The sequence below is a fragment of the Halichoerus grypus genome, chromosome X (assembly GCF_964656455.1).
Source record: "Halichoerus grypus chromosome X, mHalGry1.hap1.1, whole genome shotgun sequence".
Lineage (NCBI taxonomy): Eukaryota > Metazoa > Chordata > Mammalia > Carnivora > Phocidae > Halichoerus > Halichoerus grypus.
Window position 1 is genome coordinate 126,643,057 of NC_135727.1, and position 24,328 is coordinate 126,667,384.

The window sequence follows — 24,328 nt, forward strand, 5'->3', positions numbered from 1 at the left end:
GCGCATCCCGCCCCCCATCTCCCACTGCCGGCTCCAGCGACTGGCGGAATGCGCGGAGCCTCAGCTCGTACCCGTACCGCACTGCGCGGCCTGTGCTTCCCACCTGGCGCACGCTGCTGTCTGCCGGGGACTCCAGCCTGCACCCAGACCGCCCCGGACAGGGGTCCCGTCTGCGTCCTTTACACGAGGGCATCAGGCTCTGCCACACACCGGCCAGACCGGAGAAGCAGAGCAGGCAGATGTAAAGGAAACAGGGTTGCACACTTAGGACAGCCCCAGAGTCGTGTTTCCACGTCAGCGCGCAGTTGTGCTCTCGGCCCCCTCCTCGCTCCGCCCGCGCGTGACCACACCCGTGTGGCCAGAAGCAAGAACAGCGAGCACTCCAAGAAGGGGAAAGAATATATTGCCGAGCACGGTCTTCAGTTCTCAGAAGGCAAACTCACACAGGGGTCTCCGAGAAGCCCGAGTTCCCTTTTTTCTCGTGTTTTAAAAACAGATTTGTGCTTACAGTTGGGTGCACCCGCGCGGCTGGCATCCGGAAGCGCGGGGGGAGGGGGAGGCGCCCGATGGTCGTTCCTCACAACATGCACCGTGTCTCCTTTGCGCTTTCTATAAAAGCCACAGTGCGCACACTGCATATATAGGAAGATACCCTTGTGGCACGAGGATTTCATCTCCTGCCGGTTTTTTCATCCCTAATGAGACTTATTGCTAGCATCTTCTCGTTCTCTTGCTCTAGGACAATTATATAATTCTTCAAGATCTGTCGTTTTCCTGCAAATACAAGGTGACCGTCCAGCCGGCCCGGCCCGCGGGCCGCTTGAAGGCAGAGACCGTTTTCTTTACGACGCCTCCGTGCTCAGCCCTGAAGGGGAAAAGCTACAAGCACGTTAGCTGCCCGGGCGAGGCAGGTACGTTCACCCCAACTTCCAAGGGCGCGTCTAGGGTGTTGGCGACACGAGGAAAACGTGTCCAAACGGACTTGGCGAGGCCGGAGAAGCTTCAAGCAGCGCTCCTTCTAAACTGCGGTCGGGTGGCGCAGTTGGGGCGGCGATGTGCGTGCGGCTGTAGGCGTCACGGCGGTGGAAGCTCGTCCTCTGCTCGCAGCATTACCCCCTGCGGAACGAAGCGAAGGTTTACACAGCGCTCGTGCTTCGGCGCACTCTGCACATGATTTCATTTTTATCCCGGCCCTTTGCCATGCGAGCTGCCTTCATGCACTTGGCACAACAGTGCCGCAGACCCCGTGTCCGCACCCATCCCCCTCCTGGCCGAGGCCCCTGTGGGGCAGCGGGACCACTACCCAGGACTTGGTCTGCGCGGCCCCCTGAGCTCCTCCGAGTGACCGAGTGCGACGGCCGATCACTTCACTGTCCGCCCTTGGCGTGGCGGTCATGTCTGCTCTCGGAGCAGCCGCTGGGTCTTGCCACGCTGCAGAATTCCCTCTCCGTCTTCCACCCCCAAAGCAGGGTCCTGAAAAGAATCCCCACAGCACCCCAAAGTTGCAGGGACAAGAGAGACTCTGGCTCACTGCTCACTGACCGTCCCCATAGGGCAAAGAGGTGGTTTCCGGGAGCCATGCGTGGAGACCGAGCTCAGCCTGCCTGTGCCATCCCCACCCCCTAGGGGCCGCCCGGAGTGCCCACGATGCGTGCAGACAGGCCCCATTTCCACTCCTTGTCCAGCAGCCTCAGCAGGTGCTTCTGTCCGCCTTGCTCCAGGTCACGTGCCGGCCAAAGTGCTCGCCAAGCCCGAGAACCTCTCTGCCTCGTTCGTCGTCCAAGATGTGAACATCACGGCCCACTTCTCCTGGAAGATGTCCAAGGCCAACCTCTACCAGCCCATGACGGGCTTTCAGGTGACCTGGGCTGAGGTCACGACCGAGAGCAGACAGAACAGCTTACCCAACAGCATCATCTCTCGCTCCCAGATTCTGCCTTCGGTAGGTGCCGGCTCAGCTCCTCGGTGCGCGCGGCTGTCCCCATTGCGCACGGCCGCCTGCTGCGGGAGCGGGGCCCTTCCGCCAGGCTGCGTGCTAACTAACTACTGCGCCTTCCTGGGCCAGTTTGTCCTGCATGTAGGAGTTTGCAGGGGTTAATGACACATCATGAGCCCTGCTCTGAGCAGGGTACACGGTCAGGTCGATAAACCCTGATTCTCCGGCAGCCTCTATCCTGTCTTGCATGCAAGTGATTTCACAGTTTGTTTGTTAACCCCGTGTCCCTCTGGTCCAAGTGGACGTGCCCTGTTTGAAGTGTTAAATTGGGGCAAAAATAGCTAAAAGAAGCTTGTTGTTTCTCTCCCTTTTCCCCATTCAAATTTGGCTAGAGCCCATAATGAGTTGGCCTGTCTTCCAGGCCACTTAATTCCTTCGCTTGAAAAAAAAACCCATGTGTGGGCTTTTACCCTCTCTAAAAATGCCCTTAGGATATCCAACCCTGGCTCTAAAAAAAAGCAAGAGAGAAAGAAAGAAAAAAACCTTAAGTCCGGAAGGAAAAATTCCTTGGAATTAGAAAGTAGTTATTCTATGAATGTATTAGGTTTTATTGAACTTTGAGAAGAATGTGTTGGCATAAAAATAAACATTTTCAGTTATGGGCATTGACAGATACTGTGTTTTAAGGGAAACAGTTGGCTCGTTTCACTGAAATCTGGATTATCAAGAATTTCACATCACAAGATGTGCAGATGAAAACTTTAAACCATGGGAAAGTCCTAGGTTAGGGAGTAAAAAATGAAATCCCAAGGGTGAGCCTGAGAACTGGCACCTCGGCGTAGTCTTACTCTGCCAAGTGTCTGGGGCTGCCCAGACGGGGCACGGAGGGGGAGAGGACGCGGCAGGGGGCTCCCGCGGAGTACGGGCAGCCACTGCTTCTGCTGCCCTCCTGCGCTCACCCCTGCCGCTCTCCGTGCGCTCTCGCTTGCCGTGCACGCAGCCCTATCGCTCTCCGCTCACCCCTGCCGTGCACGCACCCCTGCCGCTCTCCCCGGCCGCTCTCCGCTCACTCATGCCTGCCGTGCATGCACCCCTGCCACTCTGCGCACTTGCCCCTGCCGCGCACGCGCCCCTGCCGCTTTCCACGCCCTCATGCCTGCCGCACACGCACCCCTGCCCCTCTCCGTGCGTTGGCCCCTGCTGTGCATGCACCCCTGCCGCTCTCCCGCGCTCACCCCTGCCACGCACGCACCCCTGCCGCTCTCTGCGCGCTCCTGCCTGCTGTCCACGCACCCCTTCCCCCTCCGCGCGCTCGCTCCTGCCGTGCACTCCTGCGGCTCTCCGTCCGCTCCTGCCTGCCGTGCACGCACCCCTGCCGCTCTCCCGCGCTCACCCCTGCCACGCACGCACCCCTGCCGCTCTCTGCGTGCTCCTGCCTGCTGTGCACGCACCCCTTCCCCCTCCGCGCGCTCGCTCCTGCCGTGCACTCCTGCGGCTCTCCGCGTGCTCCCGTCTGCCGTGCACGCACCCCTGCCGCTCTCCCGCGCTCCCCCGCGCTCCCCCCTGCTGTGCACGCACCCCTGCCGTTCTCCACGGGCTCGCACCTGCTGTGCACTCACCCCTGCCGCTCCCCCGCGCTCCCCCCTGCCGTGCACGCACCCCTGCCGCTCTCCACGGGCTCGCGCCTGCTGTGCACTCCCCCCTGCCGCTCTCCGCGCGCTCCCACCTGCTGTGCACGCATCCCTCCCGCTCTCCGCGTGCACTCACACCTGCTCTCTGCCGGGGAGGAGCCGCTCAGAGGACGCGTGCCCCCTGTGCCTGTCCTTTTTGAAAGGTCACTGACGCGCATCTCCTTTTGTGTGGCTCCCCCAGGACCATTACGTCCTCACGGTGCCCAACCTGAGGCCGTCCACGCTGTACCGACTAGAAGTGCAGGTGCTGACCGCGGGAGGCGAAGGGCCGGCCACCATCAAAACCTTCTGGACGCCCGACCTCACGCTGCCCTCAGCGGACAGTGAGTGTGGGACACACGGGCAGCAGTCCGCGTGAAACACTAAGTTTATCACCGAGCCCTGTGCCCCGAGGGGTTCTCTGGGTCTGAAATTCGTCCTCCCCGCGAGTACCTGCGGGCCGGATTGTATTCCAGCCGCGTCAGCATGAGCGCGCGGTGGCCGCTTAAATGCCCCCTGCCGGCCTCGCTTTCCTTCCCGTCCTTGCTCTGGTTTTCCACACGTATCATGCTTTCCCCGTGTCTTTTACACCATAAATACATACGAGGGGGGGAAAAAAATCTAAGTTGCTATCAGTCTGAAATTATTGTAAAAATTAAGATTTTCAAATATGACAATATAGGAAATAGTTTGCTAAGGATTATTTTCTTATCACACACATTTTGCTGTAATACACTATGTGAATTTGCTTCATAATATGACCCAAATCAATCTACTGGATTTACTGCTAAGTCAACTACTTGTTTTGTTTTTTTAAATGTCACCCATTGTTTCTAAACAGTCAGGCTCTTGCTGATTTTTAAATTATGTGCTTCATCTTTTTCCAGCTTACACGTATAAAGCAGTGCCTAAAGGTTTGTGTGTTGATAAGAAAATGGAGAAGTAATCCTGGTTTTACCTTTACAGTCGTAGAAGCACATTTGCCCCCATCAGTTTTCATGCCTAGAATTTAGACAGCGCTCGGGATGGGAGAGCGCGGCGGCCCCTACCTTCGTCGGGGTCGGGTCAGTGCTTTCCTGATGCTCCTCCTTTGAAACTGCGTTTCGTGTGCGTACTGAAGTGTTTACGCTCCCAGGGGAGAGGAAGGCCTTGGCTTGCTTCTCTAACTGTATGACCCAGGAAAGGAGCTTGTCCTAGTCCTGTGATTTTATGGACTTAAGGAGGGAATGAAGGAGGGAAAAGATGGGAGGGGGGTTCAGAGCAGGAAAGACGTGGATGTAGGAGGGAGCGCTCTGTGGGTCTGACGCTTTCACCACCAGTCCCCGGCTTCCCATAGAGCAACATGACTGATACCTATGTCCTGTCCCCCCTCAGGACCCCATCTTAAACCTCGGCATCCTCATCATTACAAGCCTTCTCCAGAAAGATACTAAACAGCTCAATGTGTGAGAATCGAAGAACGAACAAGCTGGTTGAGCTTCACGGTGCAGACGTGCTGCTGCGAAGCCCACAGGTGCCCAGCGTGACCTCCCTCTCCCGTGTAACCTTGTGCTCTGGGTCCCTCTGCCCATCTCGACGCAGCTGCAAAGGAGTGACTCACAGCCGGTGGGGGGGACACCCACTTCCCAGAATGGAGGCCCACTGAACCTGAAATCGGAATATCCACGAATGAACCTCTACTGAATAATTGCACAGATGAGATCTCCCTGGATTCGGAGCAGCAAATTCTCAGAACAAATCAATGTAACAAACACACAGTGCATACACATACTAAGCATAACGTATATCAATAAAACATTTTTAAATTAAATAATTGCTTTGATTTGCAAAATCAAATAAGGTGATGCAGTTTGTAAGCCCTATGTATTCAAATCTTTCATAGGATGATTTATATAATGTGTGATTTATTCTTAACCTCAAATATATAGCAATTAAGTTCCATCTACGATTGTCCACACCTGCAGCCCCTGAGCCCCGTTCACACGAAGGCGAATGAGCATTGCGTGTGTGAGCCGTGCTTTACGAAAGGCTCCCAAAGCAGGGAGCATTCGGCGAATCCGCTGCTATCCACAGTCTGCCTCGGAGAAATGCAAATGCTTTTCTGGGGATACGTTTTCATGCTTCATCCTATAAAATGAGAGACCTTTCCGATACGTTTTCTTATTTATATTTTCCTTTTTCCCTCCATGCAGAAAAGAGCTGCTGGTACGCTTTGTTTTACCACTTGATGTATCTCAAAATTTACAGAGCCTTTTGCTTAAAGTGAGAATCCCAACTGTTGAATATTTTCCAATCTTTACTAAGATTTGCCTTTTCTTAATCAAAGTAAGCTATCTGAATGCTAGAATATTCTCGGTAACGTAGGACAAGAGGCTTTGATTGATAGAGGACAGCTATTTGCTTGCCTTTATTCTTTCAAACCTATTCTGTGCGACTGCTTGGCTCCAAACGACCCTTCCTAGCATGGACTCGGGTCGGAACCCATCATCAGTCCGTGGTGCTGCCGAGCACTGGGGCAGCCTTCCACCCAGAAACATTCGGTTTCAACCAAGTTTTTCTTGAGGGAATAGCCACAGATGTGGTTTGGAATAGGCATCTATGTATGTCTATGTACGTATGTGTGTGTGTATGTGCATGCACACACACACCTTGAGTGTGACTCACAGCGGAAATTCTCTTCACGGCTCACCAATGGTGCAGAAAGATCCAGTTCTTGTAAAGGGAAGGGTCATGTATTTTTCCCGTCGGTGTTTATTCTGGGAGGAAAGAGCAATTTATCAGCATTTCAACATCTTAAAGGAACGGCTTCCTCCGCTCATTGCTCAGTTAACTCAATCGGGGAAACGTCTGGGACCATTTTCTTGGGTTACGATGGTGGCATGGCTACGTGCCGTGTTGTGGGTTTCTGGAAGCATGCAGATGCAGAGACAGCTCGAACTCCTTCACTTCACGAGTGTCTGAAGGCAAACGTGCTACAAAATGGAGACACAGTATTTTTATTATCAGATGGATGCGTATCTTTAGGAAACGCGGTCTGTACCCATGGATACGTGGAAACAGAGTAAAAACTGTCTCCTGGGTAGCAAAGAGTTACAGTGATGATGCGGGCAATGTTTTGTAGCTTCGTACAAGTGACCCTCGTGGGAAAGACCGGCGTGAAGGTGCATGGGCTTCCAAATGCTTGTCCACGGCTCCTGACGCTGTCCGGACGGGCTCAGCCCCATGAGGTCCAAAGTCCCCTGGTTTCTCACGGAGAGAACCGGAAGCACCCCTCGTTTCCAACCGCCCCAAGCCTGACCCAACACCACAGCTATCTCCGCGGAAACTAGGATTTACGCCAGTGCCATGAGCTGCATCTGAATGTCAAATTCTCAAATTTTCACAAATGAAGACGTCTAATATTGGCTACAAGTTTATCTTTACCCTGAATTTGTCACGAACAAATCCAGTATTTGTGCCAGCAAATTCCTGTACTGTTGTATAATTCAAAATGCAGGAGTGTACACATAGATATGAAATATTATTAAATTATTATGTAAGTTTGATTTTATAAGGTTTAGTTATGTGTCTTTTGGGCAATAGACAATGAGCAAATACATTTTTAGTTTGGATGAAGGTTCTGAAGCTTACACCTTCCTTACAAAATCGAAAGCTGCTCCTGTGAGCATCTCATTCTGCAATAACAAAACTTAAATTTTATTCACACAGTTGGAAGAAAAATGCTGTTAATTAGATGATTAAGGAAACAGGAGTTTCTTTTATGAACTTCAATGACCTTCAATAATATGCGAATCGGCCAAGATATAATTACTTTCTTTTTTTAATTTAAAAAATTTGAGTGCCCTAATAAAGGGATACAATCTATGGGTTTTTTTCTTTAAACGTTGTTTTAGTGGCTAAGTCTCTAATATGTCTTATTAAAATTAAATGCGTCTCTCTCATAGGAGACGCATTGTCTCTCCTAGGAGAAAATATATATTCAGTGATATTTACTTTTACCGATGGAGCCCAAAGTTCAAGTGTAAAGGTACTTCTGCATGCTAGGAACCTGAACGAACCTGTAAGTAATCACGCAGAGCGGGCTTTGTCCACGTCTGTGTGGCTGGCAGGGGGGCCCCAGCCATGCACTGTAGGGGGCCCAGCGGCGGCCCTGGCCTCACCCACCACATGCCAATGCCCCCAAGTTGTGACAGCCCACAGTTCTCCACACATTGCCCACTCGCATCTGGGGGAGTAAGGCTCCCCTGGTTGAGAATCCGTGCACCGGAGAGGGAGTGATCTTTACTAAACACGGGAGAATCTGCCTCGTATGAGGGACCCAGGAAACTGCAGGAGCCGAGCAAGAGCCGGGAACTTGGACTGCAAAGCCCTGAATTGTGTCTTTCATTGTGTCACTCAAACACCTGATGGGAAGACTGAATTCTGATGTGTCTCTATCATCTGAGTACAGATATTTTCTCCTTCGTATCGGTCAGCGTCACGTGTGATAATGACTTATTTATTTAATGCCCTTTCTTACGCCTTGGGCCATGGATTTACTAATTACGTTCACTCCTTCCCATGATTGCAAATAGCTCTCAATCTTGTTACACAAACCCTCACATTGTAACCAGCACACAAAGGCTGAATATCTGTTGCATGTTCTTATAATTCATTAAAAATAATAAATGCATAAAGATGGTGACTCTTACCTATGGTTGTGCATGGCCAGACTCCGTTTCTTACCTCTACTGAGTATTTTAGCAAGTTACACAATTTACAGAGTGATTAACAGAGGTCTGTATGTAATTATTATTTCTTTCCTTAATTATACTGTAGTACGCAGATAACAGAACAGCTACCTTCTCATCCCAATGGCCTATAGAGATCACATCTCTTCTACTGGTCATTTCAAGTCAATATTTATTTATGTATGTAATAAAAAAAAGTGATTTTTGTGTGTGTCTGTCATGTTAGAGAGAAGTAATCTTGTAAAAAAATTTTGTAAAAACAAAGTATTGTAAATAGTCTGATATTCTGTGACTCATTATTTTCGTTAGAGTTTGTACATACTGATTCAGTAATAAAGCATCCTTAAACCTGCCCAGTGGACTAGACTCATTTATTTAAAAAAAAAAAGAAAGCACTTTCATTTTTCCATTTTTTTCCTACGTTCCCAGGGAGACTGAAAAAGTCAGTATGAATGGAATTTGAGGTGTGGTGGGTGTAACGAGACAGCACTTCATCCTAGTGAAAGTGTTTTGCGGTTTGAAAATCAACACTTAAGAGTTCTTCCATTATATTCATTTAGGACCGGTATTGCTGATGGCTTTGGGGGAGTTTTTTTTTTTTTTTTTAAGATTTATTTGAGAAAGAGATGGAGAGTGTGCACACTTGAGCAGGGGTGAGCGGGGCGGGGGGGAGAGAGGTAGAGAGAGAATCTCAAGCAGACTCCCTGCTGAGCACAGAGCCTGATGTGGGGCTCGATCTCATGACCCTGAGGTCATGAAGAGCTGGACACTCAATTGACTGCACCCCCCACCCAGGCACCCTTTGGTGGCATCTTTTATCAATAGTCTACAATTTTAAAATGTGCCCCCCCCCAAATGTATCCATAAAATGCCAGAGGTATCTGGTGCTTCTAAGCTTCATATCTTTTTCAACACTACGCACTATGTTGAGGGCTTCCAGTCTACAAGAAGAGTTTTGTTTTTGTTTTTTTTAAGATTTATTTATTTATTTGAGAGAGAGAAAGGAAGGAAGCGGAGAGAGGTAGAGGGAGAGAGTCTCAAGCAGACTCCCTGCTGAGCATGGAGCCCGATGCAGGGCTCGATCCCATGACCCTGAGATCACGACCTGAGCTGAAACCAAGAGTCAGATGCTTAACAGACTGAGCCACCCAGGCCTTCCCCCCACCCCCACCCCCGCCCAAGAGTTTCGAGAGTTTCCTGCATTCCTGCTGGGACATCAGTGGGCCCGGAGCGTATCTGCTGATGAATGAGCAGAACGGCGCCCCAGAAAGCGTGAGGATAACATGGTGTGATCCAGGGGAACCTGGATCTTTTTTCTCCTCCACAGTCACCCACTTAATTTATACATTTATTCAAGCAACATCTCCTAAGGTTCTGCTGTGTGCCTGGTCCCGTCCTGGAGGGGGGACATCGCCGACAGAAGGAAAGCTCCCTGTTTGCAGGGGTTCTCATTCTACTAGGCGGAGATGTGACCCATTAGACGTAACAACCAATGGATCATAAGTGATAAATGGAAACACTGAGAGGCGGGGAGCCCGGGGGCTGTGAGCTCTGGTCAGCGAGGGGCCAGGAAACCACGTTCAGGGCTCATGCACGTTCTTAAACATCAGTGTGGCTGCTGTGGGCAGAAGAGACTGTGGACACACAAACACGGGAGTGGAAGATCAGGCCTTTGTGCAGGTGAACCCAGGACAGCAGATTAAAATTCTGTGGCCACGGCAGATGTGCAGAGAGGCCAACTGGTGGGGGGTAAGTTTTGGAAGTTGAACTGGTAAGACTCATACGAGGAGGTGAGCACAGACTAATCAGCACGCAGTCATGTTCCAGTTACGATGGTGACGGGGTCTTTAGGCACAATTAGCAATACCGCGGGTGAATCCAGACCCCCGAGGCCACATACGGTGGGACTGCATCTTTACCCGACGTGTGCCCTCGGCAAGTCCACGGACGCAGCCAACGCGGGGGGCAGCCGGGAGCTGGGGATGCGCGTGTCTGCTCCGCGGGCGCGGCGTGTGCCTGTGGAGTTAATGGCCAGGCTCTGCAACCACACATTGCCAGGGTGCCAAGCGCCACTGACCTGTACGATTTAAAACGGTTCGTTCTGTGCTATGACGCGAGTCTGTCTTCCACAGAAAACACGAGTAATACCTCCTCATTTCCCAAGAGCGACGCCCGGAGCCCTTGTCCACTCCCTGGCCTGAGGCTTCACGTCCCCATGAGCTGCGTGGCCACCGCACCTCCAACTACTCTTCCCTCCTCACCCTCCATCCTCCCATCCACCCCTTCAAAGCACTTCCAGCTCCACTCCTGCCGCCCTCTTTCAGTGTGTGTGTGCATGTGTGTGCGTGTGCATGTGTGTGTGTGCGTGTCAGGTCACCGGGGTTGCAATCTCTCTGACAACGTAGTGCAAGCACCCGGCATCGGCTTGGCTGTATTTGTTCCAACACCATGACGTCAGCTCCGCGGGAGTGACGGGCGGACCTGCCGAGTAAGACACGGACACAGCGTATGTCGGATCTTCATCATGCAAAGTGCTGATCTGCAGACGATAATACAGTCGGGAATTCACCGAAACACCCCAAGAGTGGAAACAGCATTCAGAGGCCAGTGCAGGTGAGCAAGGTAGTGAGAAGCCCTTGCGGGAGATCCAAAGGGAGACCCGCGACGCCAGGAGCAGAAGCCGAGGAAGGGGCCGCGGGGACGCACGACGGAGCGCGCAGCCGGGCACGGTCGCCGGGGCCCACACTGCGCTTCTGCGCCGTGATCACGGCGAGGTCCGACTCAGACGCCGCGGAGCTGCGCGCACGCCGTGTGACATCGCGCACGCAGCGGGCTGCCGAGCTGGGACCGAGCAAGGGCGAGGTCTGCGCCCCAGCTCTCGCCGCGACCCATCGCCTTTTACTTTCTGAGTAAGCCGAAGACTTGCATGCACTCGTAAGATATAACAGAGAGGCATTATCACCCTGCACCTTCGCCCAGTTCCACCCACCGTCCCCAGTCCAACAGCACAGCCCGGAACCGGCGTCCGTCCCGGCCACGGCGCTGGCCCGGACCTCCCTGGCCGTCTCCGCACACACGTGTGTGTAGAATTCTGCGTGATCCTGTGATGTGTGTACGGGCCACTGTGTGTGAAGCAGAACATCTCAAAGACGCAATGACTTAAAGAAATTAATTTGAAGGAAGTATTGTGTATTTTTGCACATTTCCCTAAGACCGAATGCCATTTGCTGTATGCTGATTTTAAGTATAATGTTATGGAAGTGATCAAGTCAATATGCATTGCATACTGTTTGGAATTTCAGTCCATGAACTGTATTGTGAAAGGGCTACATGCCTGGCAAGTCTGTCCCCCCAAAATCTGTCTTGTTCATGAAACTACATTTAAGTATAATTAAAATCTATAGATTTGAAAAGTCATTCCACAGACTAACAGTAATCTGGGTGCATATCTATGGTCTAGAAGTGGATTTGAGGGAGGAAAAAAAGGAAAGTGAACTTCAGTATTCTTTAGAACGGTAAACACTGCCAATGTAGGAAAGAGATTCCGGTTTCAGATTAACGCAACCCTTAAACACTGGGTTTTGAATGACCGCCTCTGGTGATCAGCATGACCCTGGGTCAGCCACTCTCAAAACTGGCTGCCGACTAGAAGCCCCGGGGAGCGCTGAAGACGACCAGTGTCTCGGGCACCTTCAGATCTGGAGTGAAGTGTGGACAGCAGGGCTGTTTTCAAGCGTCCCCAGCAAATTCTAGCATGTGCCTGGTGTGGAGAACCCCTCTTCCAGACGATGAGGAGATACGGAGGAATGATCAATGGCATAAACGTTCCTGCTCACAGAGCTGAAGACGTGACACGTCCTGCTGAAGCTTAACATTCTGAGTGCAGCAGAGTGAGGTTTCTCCTCAGCGCACTCTCTGCTTCCCTAAGCTCAGACGCAGACGTGGGTGTGCAGGCAAATGCACACGTGTGGATACATGGAGGGACACACGTACACGCATGCATCACCCCCTCAGTCCTCTCTGGGGTGTAACGGAATTTACTGTGGGGCAAGCTGAGAAAACACATGGGTAGTCAAATGGAGTTTGGATATTTTAGCGTGTTGTTAGTGGAAATTACAGTCTTTCCTGCCCTGGTGAAATGGCTTTCAGAGAGGCAGCTTGGCGTGATTTAGATGAAGTCAAAGACAGCCGATTAGAATCGATCCGTCAGTGGACTTCCAGCACCAGATTGTGTGCAACCCAAAACTGATGCTGATTGACCTTTTTGTCCCAGATATCTCCTTCCTCATCTCAAACAACAGCTCATCAAATGCAACTGGGATCATTACGAATAATGGAAACCATCCCTCATTCCTTTGTCGAGTGGACCCTCTGGGTATCTCGCTGGGTCGATCACAAGGCCCTCTCTGTAGTTTCCTAGGGAACAGCTAATAGAATTAACCCCTGGAGCTAACATTTCCTGAGGGCCGACTCATGGTTAGGCACTTGGCTAAGTGGGCTATTTGCGTGAGTTCATTCATTTCTACAACCATCCGAAGGGCGATGGCAGCATCTTAGAGCTAAGGGGAGGGAGAGAGAAGTTGTTAAGTCAGCCTAAAATCAGGGACAAAGTCTGAAAATGAGTATCAGGCCAGGATCCTTGTGGTAAACCACGACTCTTCTGCCGGCCAGCCTGTTCTCCATAAACTCATGTTACAAAAGGTACGATGTAGGACGCCTGGGTGGCTCAGTCGGTTAAGCGGCTGCCTTCGGCCCAGGTCATGATCCCAGGGTCCTGGAATCGAGTCCCACATCGGGCTCCTTGCTCAGCAGGGAACCTGCTTCTCCCTCTCTCTCCGTCTGCTTGTGCTCTCTCTGTCAAATAAATAAAAAATCTTAAAAAAAAAAAAAAAGGTACGATGTAGAACATGGCAGATAGGACGATCCTAGGCTCACCTTGTCCCAGGGACTCCAAACCACATGACACCACATCAGTGTAAATAACCCAGAAAATGATTCAAAGAGTCTCCACAACCACATGTAGAGTAGAGGCCACATCCAAAAGGGGAGTGAGGGTGGGGATGCATTCGGGAACCACACTGACCTGCAGGACTGTCTATGGAGGGAAGGGACACTGAGGCACAGAGAAGGGGAAGGAGCAGAAGCCACAGGGGCACCCCAGCACTGGGGAACCACACGTGGAAAACAAATCCCCGTAACACTTGGCTCCGGAACCCAGAGGGGTTTGACTTCCCACGTTCTTACAATCAGTGGAGCTTAACACCTGGGACTTTAAAAATCAGCAGGCCCGGGTCTGGGAGAGCCAGAGGGCAACAGGAAACTCAGTTTCTGCCCATGAAGAGGCAACACAGCAAACAACACTCTTGAGATACAACCGAGAAGCAGCAGTTTGAAAAACACCCGCAGTATATGTGAGATTGTTTACTCTCGGAGCATAGGACAGAAGGACAGAGATCTTTGGGAGACTTCTCCAAGAACAAAAGAGCTGGAGGGCACCATTCTCACCACTAAACCAGCCCTACAAGAAATGTTAAAGGGGTATCTTTGACTGGAAAGGAAAGGCCATCAGCAGGAGTAAGAAAAGTAGGAGCACGGATGCCGTAAAATTAAGTATATCTTTAAAAATCAGTCAAGGGATTCACAAAACAAAAGGACAGAAAGTGTGACACCATAGGGGAGCCTGGGCAGCTCATTCGGTGGAGTGTCCGATTCTTGATTTTGACCCAGGTCATGATCTCAGGGTCGTGAGATCGAGCCCCACATTGGGCTCTGTGCTGGGCGTGCAGCCTGCTTAGGATTCTCTCTTTCCTTCTCCCTCGGTCTCTCCCTCCCCCTGTTCATACTCTCTCTCTAAAATAAATAATAAAAATAAAATTTTAAAGTGTAACATCATATACTTAAAACCTGGTGGGGTAGGACTAAAGAATGGGTACAAACAGAAGCAACCACCTACATAATGTAAACTGATATATGCATAAGATGTTATCTCTAAACCTAAGGGTAACCACAAATCAAAAACCAGTAACAGATAGGCAAAAAATAAAAAGAAAGGAATCCAAGTATGTCACTAAAGAAAGCCAACTAACTGTGACAGAAGAGAGCAAGAAAGGAAAAAAGAACTACAAAAAATCCATAAAGCAAGTAACAAAATGGCAATAAATACATACCTATCAATAAATACTTTGAATGTAAATGGACTCCAAACAAATGATATAGAATGGAGGAATGGATTAAGAAAAAAAACAAAACAAAACAAAACCAAACACATCTAAATGCTGCCTACAAGAGACGCATTTCAGACCTAAGGACACATGAAGATTGAACATGAAGGGATGGAAAAACATTTATTATGCAAATAGAAGTAATAAGAAAACCTGGGTAGCAATACTTAATATCAGACAAAATAGGCTTTAAAACAAAGACTGTAACAAGAGACAAAGAAGGGTACTATCTAATCATGAAAGGGCCTATCCAACAAGAAGATATAATAATTGCAAATATTTATGCACCCAACATGGAGCACCCAAATACATAAAGCAACTAATAACAAACATGAAGTAATGGATAATAACACAATAATAGTAGGGGACTTTAATACCCCACTTACATCAATGCACAGATCATCTAAACAGAAAATCAATAAGAAAACAGCAGCATTGAGTGACACACTGGACCAGATGGATCTAACAAATATATTCAGAACATTCCATCTTAAAACAGCAGAATACACATTCTTTTCAAGTGCACATGGGACATTCTCCAGAATAGATTACATTATTAGGCCACAAAACAAGTCTCAACAAATTAAAAATAGCTGAAGTCATGTCATGCATTGTTTCTGACCACAATGCTATGAAACTAGAAATCAACCACAAGAAAAAAATCTGGAAAGACCACAAATACATGGATGCTAAGTAACATGTTACTAAATAATGAATGGATCAACCAAGAAATCAAAGAGGAAATTAAAAAACAAAACAAAACATGGAGACAAACAAAACAGTCCAAAACCTTTGGGATGCAGCAAAAGCTGATCCAAGAGGGAAGCTTATAGCAATATACTTCAAGAAGCAAGAAAAATCATAAAGAAACAACCTAAACTTACAACTAAAGGAGCTAGACAAAGAAGAACAAAGGAAGCCCAAAACCAGTAGAAGGAAGAAAATCAACAAAAACAGATCAACAAAAAACAGATCAACAAAACTGATAAACCTTTAGCCAGATACCTTAAAAAAAAAAAAAAGAACAGAGAGACAGGACTCAAACAAAATCAGAAATGAGAAATAACAACCAACACCATAGAAATACAAAGGATTACAAGAGAATATTATAAAATATTATATGCCAACAAATTGGACAACCTACCAATAAATGGATAAATTCCTAGAAACATCTATCTCCCAAAAGTGACTCAGAAAGAAACAGAAAATTTGAACAGGTTAATTACCAGAAATGAAACTGCATCAGTTATCAAAAAACTCTCAGTATGAGCCTAATGTAACGCTGTATGTTAACTCTACTGAAATTAAACAAACAAAAAACCTCCCAATAAACAAAAATCCAGGACCAGGTGGCTTCACAGGGAAATTCTACCATAACATTTAAAGAAGAGTTAATAACTGGAGACTCAAATATGGAGAACAAACTGAGGGTTGCTGGAGGGGAGGTGGGTGGGGGGCTGGGGAAGTGGGTGACAGGAAAAAAATAATAAAAAAGAAGAGTTGATAACTATTCTTTACCAACTATTCCAAAAAATAGAAGAAGGAGAACTTCCAGATTCATTCTATGAGGTCAGCATTACCCTGATACCAAAACCAGAGAAAGACACTACAAAAAAAGAACCACAGGCCAATATCTCTGATAAACATAGCATGCAAAAGTCCTCAACAAAATATTAGGAACAAAATCCAACAATACATTAAAAAATTTATTCACCATGGCCAAGTGGGATTTATTCCTGGGATGCAAAGGTGGTTTGATATTCACAAGTTAATCAATGTGATACATCACATCAACAAAAGAAAGTATGAAAACCATATGATCATTTCAATAGATGTATAAAAAGCATTTGACAAAGTATGACATCCATCCACTACAAAAATCCTCAACAAAGCAGGTTTAGAGGGAACATACCTGAACATAATAAAGGCCATCTATGAAAAATACACAGCTAACATTATACTCAATGGTGAAAAACAGAGCTTTTCCCCTAAGATCAGGAACAATACATGGATGTCCACTTGCACTACTTTTATTCAACATAGTACTGGAAGTCCTAGCCATAGCAATCAGACAAGAAAAAGAATAAAATGTATCTAGATTGGTAAGGAAGAAGTAAAACTTTTTTTAAAAAGATTCATTTATTTATTTGAGAGAGAGAGAGACAAAAAGAGAGAGAGGGAGAGCCTGGGGGAGGGGCAGAGGGAGAGGGAGAGAGAGAATTTCAAGCAGACTCCCCACTGAGCACAGAGCCTGATGCAGGGCTTGATCTCATGACCCTGAGATTATGACCTGATCCAGAATCAAGAGTGGGATGCTTAACCGACTGAGCCGCCCAGGCACCCTAGGAAGAAGTAAAACTTTCACCATTTGCAGATGACATGATATTATACAGAGAAAACTCTAAAGAATCCTGCAAAAAGCTACTAGAACTAATAAAGAATCCAGCAAGGTCACAGGATACAAAATCAATATACAGAAATCCTTTTCAATTCTGTACATTAATAATGAAATAGCAGAAAGAGAAATTAAGAAAACAGTCCCATTTACAAGTGCACCAAAAATATAAAACACCAAAAAAAAAAAAAAATCCCACAAAAACTTAAGCACGGAAGTGAACAGTCTGTACTGTGAAAACTATAAAACTTTGATAAAAGAAATCGCAGACAGCACAAACCAATGGAAAGATATTCCATGGATTGAAAGAACAAATACTGTTAAAATGTCCATACTACCCAAAGCAATCTGCAGATTTAATGCAATCCCTATCAAAATACCAGTGGCATTTTTCAGAGTTAGAACAATCCAATGATTTTTACGAAACCACAAAAGACCCCAAATAGCCAAAACAATCTTGAAAAAGAAGAACAAAACTGGCAGTATCACAATCCCAGTATGCAAGATAGACTGCAAAGCTGTAGTAACCAAAACAATGTGATATTAGCACAGAAAGAGACACACAGATCAGTAGAACAGAACAGAGAGTGCAGAAATAAACCCACAACTATATAGTCATCACCTTCGACAAAGGAGGCAAAAATGTGCAATGGGGAAAAGACAGTCTCTTCAACAAATTGTGCTGGGAAAACTGGACAGCTTCAGGCAGAAGAATAAAACTGGACCACTGTCTTATACCAGACACAAAATAAACTCAAATTGGATTAAGGATCTAAATGCAAGATCTGAAACCATAAAAATCCTAGAAGAGAGCACAGGCAATAATCTCTCTGACACTGGGTGTAACAACATTTTTCTAGGTAGGTCTCCTGAGGCAAGGGAAACAAAAGCAAAAATAAACTACTGGGACTCCATCAAAATAAGAAGCTTCTACACAGCAAAGAAAACCATCAACAGAACTAAGAGGCAACCTACGGAATGGGAGAAGACATTTGCAAATGACATATCTGATAAAGGTTTAGTATCCAAAATATACAAATAACATATAACTGAACATCAAAACCCCCAAATAATCCAATTAAAGATGAACAGAAGACAAGAACAGACATTTCCTTAAAGAAAACATACGGATGGCCAACAGACACATGAAAAGATGTGCACCATTACTCATCATCGGTGAAATGCAAATCAAAACCATGAAGAGATATCACCTCACACCTGTCAGAATGGCTAAATCAACAACACAGGAAACAACAGGTGTTGGTGAGGATGTGGAGAAAAAGGAAGCCTTGTGCACTGTTGGTGGGAATGTGAGCTGGTGCAGCCACTGTGGAAAACAGTATGGAGGTTCCTCAAAAAAAAAAAAAAAAATTAAAAATAGAACTACCATCTGATCCAGTAATTCCCCTAATGGGTATCCACCCAAAGAATACAAAAACCCTAATTTGAAAAGGTATATGCACCTCTATGTTTAATGCAGCATTATTTACAATAGCCAAATTATGGAAGCAGCCCAAGTGTCTATCAATAGATGAATCGATAAAAAAGGTACGTGGAATATATGTACAATGGAATATTACTCAGCCATAAAAAAGAATGAAGTCTTGCCATGTCCAATGACATGGATGGATCCTGAGGATATAATGCTAAGTGAAATAAGTCAATCAGAGAAGACAAATACCATATGATTTCACTCATAGGTGGAATATATGGTATTTGAAGAATATAACAAATGAACAAAGAAATAGACAAACCAAAAAACAGACTCTCAGCTCTAGAGAACACACTGGTGGTTCCTAGAAGGGAGGAGGGTGGGGGGATGGGGGAAAGAGGTGATGAGGATGAAGAGCACACTTATTAAGATGGGCACTGAGTCATGTACAGAACTGTTGAATCACTGTACGATATACCTGAGACTAACAGAACACTGCATGTTAACTATACTGGAATTGAAATTAAAAAAAAAAAAAAAGGTACTACTATGTAAGCCTGTAAGTAAGCACGATGTTATATGTATGTGTGTGTGTATCTATGTGTGAAATGTATATGATTCTGAGTGTATTTAAGTACATTTATTTATGTACAGATGGACTCCAATGAAATGTTAATGTGACTAGATACAAACAAGAGTCTTGTCTGCTTACAGTGTTTTGTTTTTGGAGTTACCCCTGACTGATTCCATCAGATCTTGATGGCAGAACATTCTGAGAGCTTCTGGATTGATTCTAATATGCAGCCGGAGAGACTACCACTGCCCTACAGGGTTAACCAAACTCTCAGTGCAGAACTGAATCATTGGGCAATTTGCCTGCAACCTGGCTGTTCTCGAAACAGGACTTGGGTTTGCTGACTGGCATGTATGCTAATCACAATATGGGAACACTTTAAGTCTTCTACAAAATCTTGCCCTTTTTTCTCTCCTCTCTCCTCCCTTATTCCGATAGGACAGAAATCTTAATTGTTTAGTGATTTTACGCAGGACATTATCCTTACTTTTTACTTTTGGAGTACACTGGCGAAACTTCGGGAGGCATACTTTTAACGACTTAGTCAAGACTCAAAGGAAAGTACTGTATTTATGTAGTCATCTGTTTTGTTCGCAATGATTCACCATGCTGGGGTTGGCCAAGATTTGCATGGTCCCCACTTGTCATTACTTCTTGTCAAAAGGCCAGTTGGATGGTAAATTTGGAAGTCTAGGCTGGAGGGCTTAAGAAGCGAACTAAAAAGAAACCCCTTGTGCAGGTTAGAGCTCATGAAATGTTTTGGTTTGCAAGACAAGACTAGTGGGGATGTCTGCACGTCTGGCTCTGGGTCACGTTGCCAAGCACTCAGTATCTGCCAGGTCAAATCAGACTGTAAAGTGAAGATGCATTTTTGGGAATATTTTACGTGGGCAAATGTTTCCCAATTTTTTTTTTAACACATTTGTATAGAAATTAGTGGTTACTGGATGAACTATGTCAAATGATAAATGTAAATATCATTAAGCAATTACCTTTCTTAATTTATAAAAGGTTTATTGACTGATGAATCGATCGAAGACCACATATTATTGTTTGTCCACACAAAGATAATTACACTTCTTTTCCAAATATATTGCATGCAATGACTTAAGATTTAATCATGGAAGTATTTACTGGAATGCTGTTCCCAAAGGTAGTCATGCTAGAGGGAGTGGTTGATAAATGATGCCCTTGTATTTGCAGGACCAGAGATGCAAAGCATTTTCATGCCTTCTTAATTATCAAGTTCACTTACAACACCTCCTTCATCCAAAATGGCAGGTATAACTCTGGTTCCAGGCTGGGGAGGAGACGCCCATGAGCTGTCATGCCCTGCTGGCATCGTCTATCAGACTGTGTCCCCTGGCACTCTCACAGAGGTTCCCAGAAATGTTACCAAACCGAAGCCCAGGCCAGACTCTGTTCACACCCAGTAAAGGCACGGACGGGCGGGCCCTGCAGCTGCCCCCCAAGTGCAGGCATCAGTGCCCCGCCGTTGTGCGCACAAAAGCCACTTTGTACATTCCTTGCTGAGCATTCACACGTGCTGTATTATCACCTGGGCAAATGCCATCTCCCTCCAGGAAGGCCCGAAGCCCAAACATCTCTCCAGCTGATGACAGCTCAGCACCTGTGAAAAGCAAAGGAAAGCACCGGGGTGGGGCGGGGTGGGGGGGGGGAGTCACGGAGAGCAGAGTCTGTGTCCTGCCAATGGGCCGGCGGCGCCCCCCCGCCCCCCCACCGTGTAACATGAGATCAGCTTCAATCAGCACGCCTTGCACTGTACCAAAGCGCAGCCGAGAACCTGAAATGTGTATTTTAGGGAGATGCACGGCACTCCCTGTGAAGTCTCTGGCAAGTCTTGCAAAGGTGCATCTTTTGCATGAACGTTTTACCGCCGTGAGGAATCATTTGCAAAGGCTGCTTTTTGTTGGGGGAGTCGTTGTTCATTTCCTCCTCTTCCCCCAGAACTTTGAGGACTTGGTTGGAGGCGGATTTCTTGATGTCTGCCCAGATTCCGTGAAGGCAAGAAATCTTTAGTCACAGAGACAAAGACTGGGCTTTGCAGCTGGGAGGGGGCCTTCCAGTCAATTCTGACATAAAGGAAGAGAGTTTATCTGCATCCATAAATAAAGCTTTGTCAACCTAGGGATGCCTGTGTGGGCTGGCGGCCCGGTTCAGGGATGAGCCACTAACTGGGGGTGGGGGTGGGAGATGTAAGTGGGATATCCGATGACAAACACACAGCAATTCAGTCTGAAGCGGGAGCCCACTTGGGAAGGCAGACAATGGTGCGCATGCAAATGGCCCCGCAGTGTGCTCTGGGGGCCACCCAGGGGACGTCTGAGAATTCAGCACGGTGACTAATCCAGGAATCATTCCCCAAGTGACACTTTTTTTTTTTTTTTGAGAAAGCCAAAGTCTGTGTGTCACCTTCAGTGGTTACACTTCATCATTCCATCTGAAGTTTGTATGGACTCCCTGTTCACTTGCTGAAACACCGGTGCTCACAATTCCGTGGTCTTCCAGAACTTCCTATACAATGCACGGAATTGGAGGAGAATAGTCTGAGTGACTTCTCTCTCTCTCCCCCCCCCACCACCATTCCATCCTTGCTCTCTAACTGCAGCAAAACCTTTGCTGCTTGGCATGCCATAAACTCTATGCGAAGACCAGCCTGTGTCCTTGACCCACTGGGCCCAGAAAACCTGAGGAAGGGAGGCCAATCGTGGGGAACGTGTTTTCTCCCCTCCTTGGGACCGCCTGCATTGTTGATGGGAGGCTCCTGCTTCCCGCGCCCAAGCCAGCTGTGGTCTACTGACTGCTTCTCAGAGTACATTACTCCTGTCTTCTCGTCTCCCTTTCTGTTCCACTGACGGATCCAGTATTGACACCAGGCCCATCCAAATGATCTGGGATAATGTCCTATTCTCAAGTCAGCTGATGAGCAACCTCAATCCTATCTGCAGTCTTTTTTTTTTTTTTAAAGATTTTATTTATTCCTTTGAGAGAGAGAGATACAGAGAGAGAGAGCATGAGCAGGGGGAGTGGGAGAGGGAGAAGCAGGCTCCCTGCTGAGCAGGGAGCCCTATGTGGGGCTCGATCCCAGGACCTGGAGATCACGACCCGAGCCAAAGGCAGATGCTTAACCATCCGAGCCACCCAGATGCAATCTTAATTCTTCCTTCCTGTGTAAGGCAACATTCACAGGTTCCAGGGAGTCAGATGTGGACATGTGTGGGAGGCCACTGATCTGCTTCCCTAGTACATGAATATGTTCTCAGGTGAAACCATTCACATAGGAAACAAACACAAACTCAATATAAAAACTTCCCATTTCTTATTCCCTACCTCAGCTACTGGAAGCTCTTTGTTACTAACATTTTCCGTGTACCCCTGTATCTTTCCCGCTATGCTCCTACTGAGTGAAGCCTCTTCTTTTTGTATGAAAATTCAATCAAACCACATGCATTATTCTCCAACCTGCCTTCTCGTCTATGAATGTCTTATTGATCTTTCCATATTCATGCGCATAAATCCAGCCGTTCTTTGTAATTAGAATGTTACATTGGAAAACGATAAATTGTATGACCATGTTCCTATGGATAGAGTCTGACGGTTGATTTTCCCCCAATTTGTCACTGGGTTCTTGTTCATATATATATATGTCCTTGTACATATATCTGTGTTCATGTGCAGATCCCCACCCCACAATTTGTGTGTGTATGTTACTATTTACTTTATATTTAAAGATAAAGGTACTTCTAAGTTATAAACTTATTTAAACATATATTTACATATGAATATATATATTTCTCCTTGTATATATATCTGTAGGTAGACATGCGGGTATTTTGGGAATGGACATTTAAAACAGATTCCAGAATATGTGCAATTTATTTCAGAAGTTCCACAATTTTCTGTGACATCCCATTTCCCCACCTCCAAGTCAACACTGTCTAGTATAACTTTGCCAACAATTTGGACAACCTAAAAGAAATGGATAAATCCTTAGAAACATATAACTCCTAAAAGTGATTCAAGAAGAGACAGGAAATTCGAATCAGAGATCAACTGCCAACAAGGAAATTGAATCAGTCATCAAAAACTCCCAACAAGCAAAAGTCCTGGACCAGATGACTTCACAGGTGAATTCTACCAAATATTTAAAGAAGAGTTAATATCTATTCTTCTCAAACTATTCAAGCAAATAGAAGAGGGAGGAAAGCTTCCAAATTCATTCTCTGAGGCCAGCATTACCCTGATACTAAAACCGGGTAAAAACACTACCAAAAAAGAGAACCACATGCCAATAATCTCTGATAAACCTAAATGCAAAAAGACTCAACAAAATATTAGCAAACTGAATTCAACAAGACATTGAAAAAAATCATTCACCATCATCAAGTGGGATTTTATTCCTGGGATGCAAGGGTGGTCAATGTTTGCAAATCAATCAACATGATACATCACATCAATGAGAGAAAGGATAGATGCACTTTCAATAGATGCAGGAAAAGCATTTGGCGAAGTACAATATCCATTCATGATAAAAACCCTCAACAAAGTAGGTTTAGAGGGAACATACTTCAACACAATAAGGTCATAAACCCAAAGCTAATGTCATCCTCAATGGTGAAAAACTAAGACCTTTTCCCCTAAGATTAGCAACAATACAAGGATGTCTATTCCCCTTTATTCAACATTGTACTAAAAGTCCTAGCCACAGCAATGAGACAACAAAAAGAAGTAAAAGGCATCCACATTGGTAAGGAAGAAGTAAAATTTCCACTATCTGCAGATGACATCATACTCTACATAGAAAACCTGAAAGACTCCACCAAAAAATTACTAGAACTGATACATGATTCAGTAAGATCACATGATACAAAATCAATATATAACAATAATTTGTTCCAATTCTATACACTAATAAAGAAGTAGCAGAAAGAGAAATGAACAATTTCTTTCCCATTTACAATTACACCAAAAATTTAAAAATACCTAGGAATAAACTTAACCAAGCAGATGAAAGAACTCTATTTTGAAAACAATAAAACACTGATGGAAGATATTGACAGAAACACATGGAAAGACATTCCATACTCATGGATTGAGAGAACAAATATTGTTAAAATGTCTATACTACCCAAAGTAATCTACAGCTCTAATGCACTCACTATCAAAATACCAACAGCATTTTTCACAGACCTAGAACAAACAATCGTACAATTTTTACGAAACCACAAAAGACCCCAAATAGCCAAAGGAATCCTGAGAAAGAAGAGCAAAAGTGGAGGTATCACAATCCCAGATTCAGGATACCAAGATATACTGCAAAGCTGTAGTCATCAAAACAGTACGTTATGG

The 24,328-nt window shown here is 46.3% G+C and overlaps 2 protein-coding genes across 4 annotated transcripts in view; one reads left to right on the forward strand and one right to left on the reverse strand.

Annotated features, from left to right (window-relative positions):
* ANOS1 (anosmin 1) overlaps positions 1–8,688 on the forward strand; it is a 694,126-nt gene extending 685,438 nt beyond the window's left edge. For all 3 annotated transcript variants that reach the window (XM_078064553.1, XM_078064552.1, XM_078064551.1), the window contains 4 exons: positions 740–911; positions 1,722–1,942; positions 3,809–3,950; positions 4,981–8,688. In XM_078064553.1, coding sequence (XP_077920679.1) covers positions 740–911; positions 1,722–1,942; positions 3,809–3,950; positions 4,981–5,039 — 594 coding nt within the window. In that variant the 3' untranslated portion in view covers positions 5,040–8,688. The remainder of the gene's footprint in view (positions 1–739; positions 912–1,721; positions 1,943–3,808; positions 3,951–4,980) is intronic.
* The window catches only part of LOC118532997 (uncharacterized), a 541,221-nt gene that overhangs the window by 38,270 nt on the left and 478,623 nt on the right, over positions 1–24,328 (reverse strand). The gene's annotated exons all lie outside the window — the stretch shown is intronic.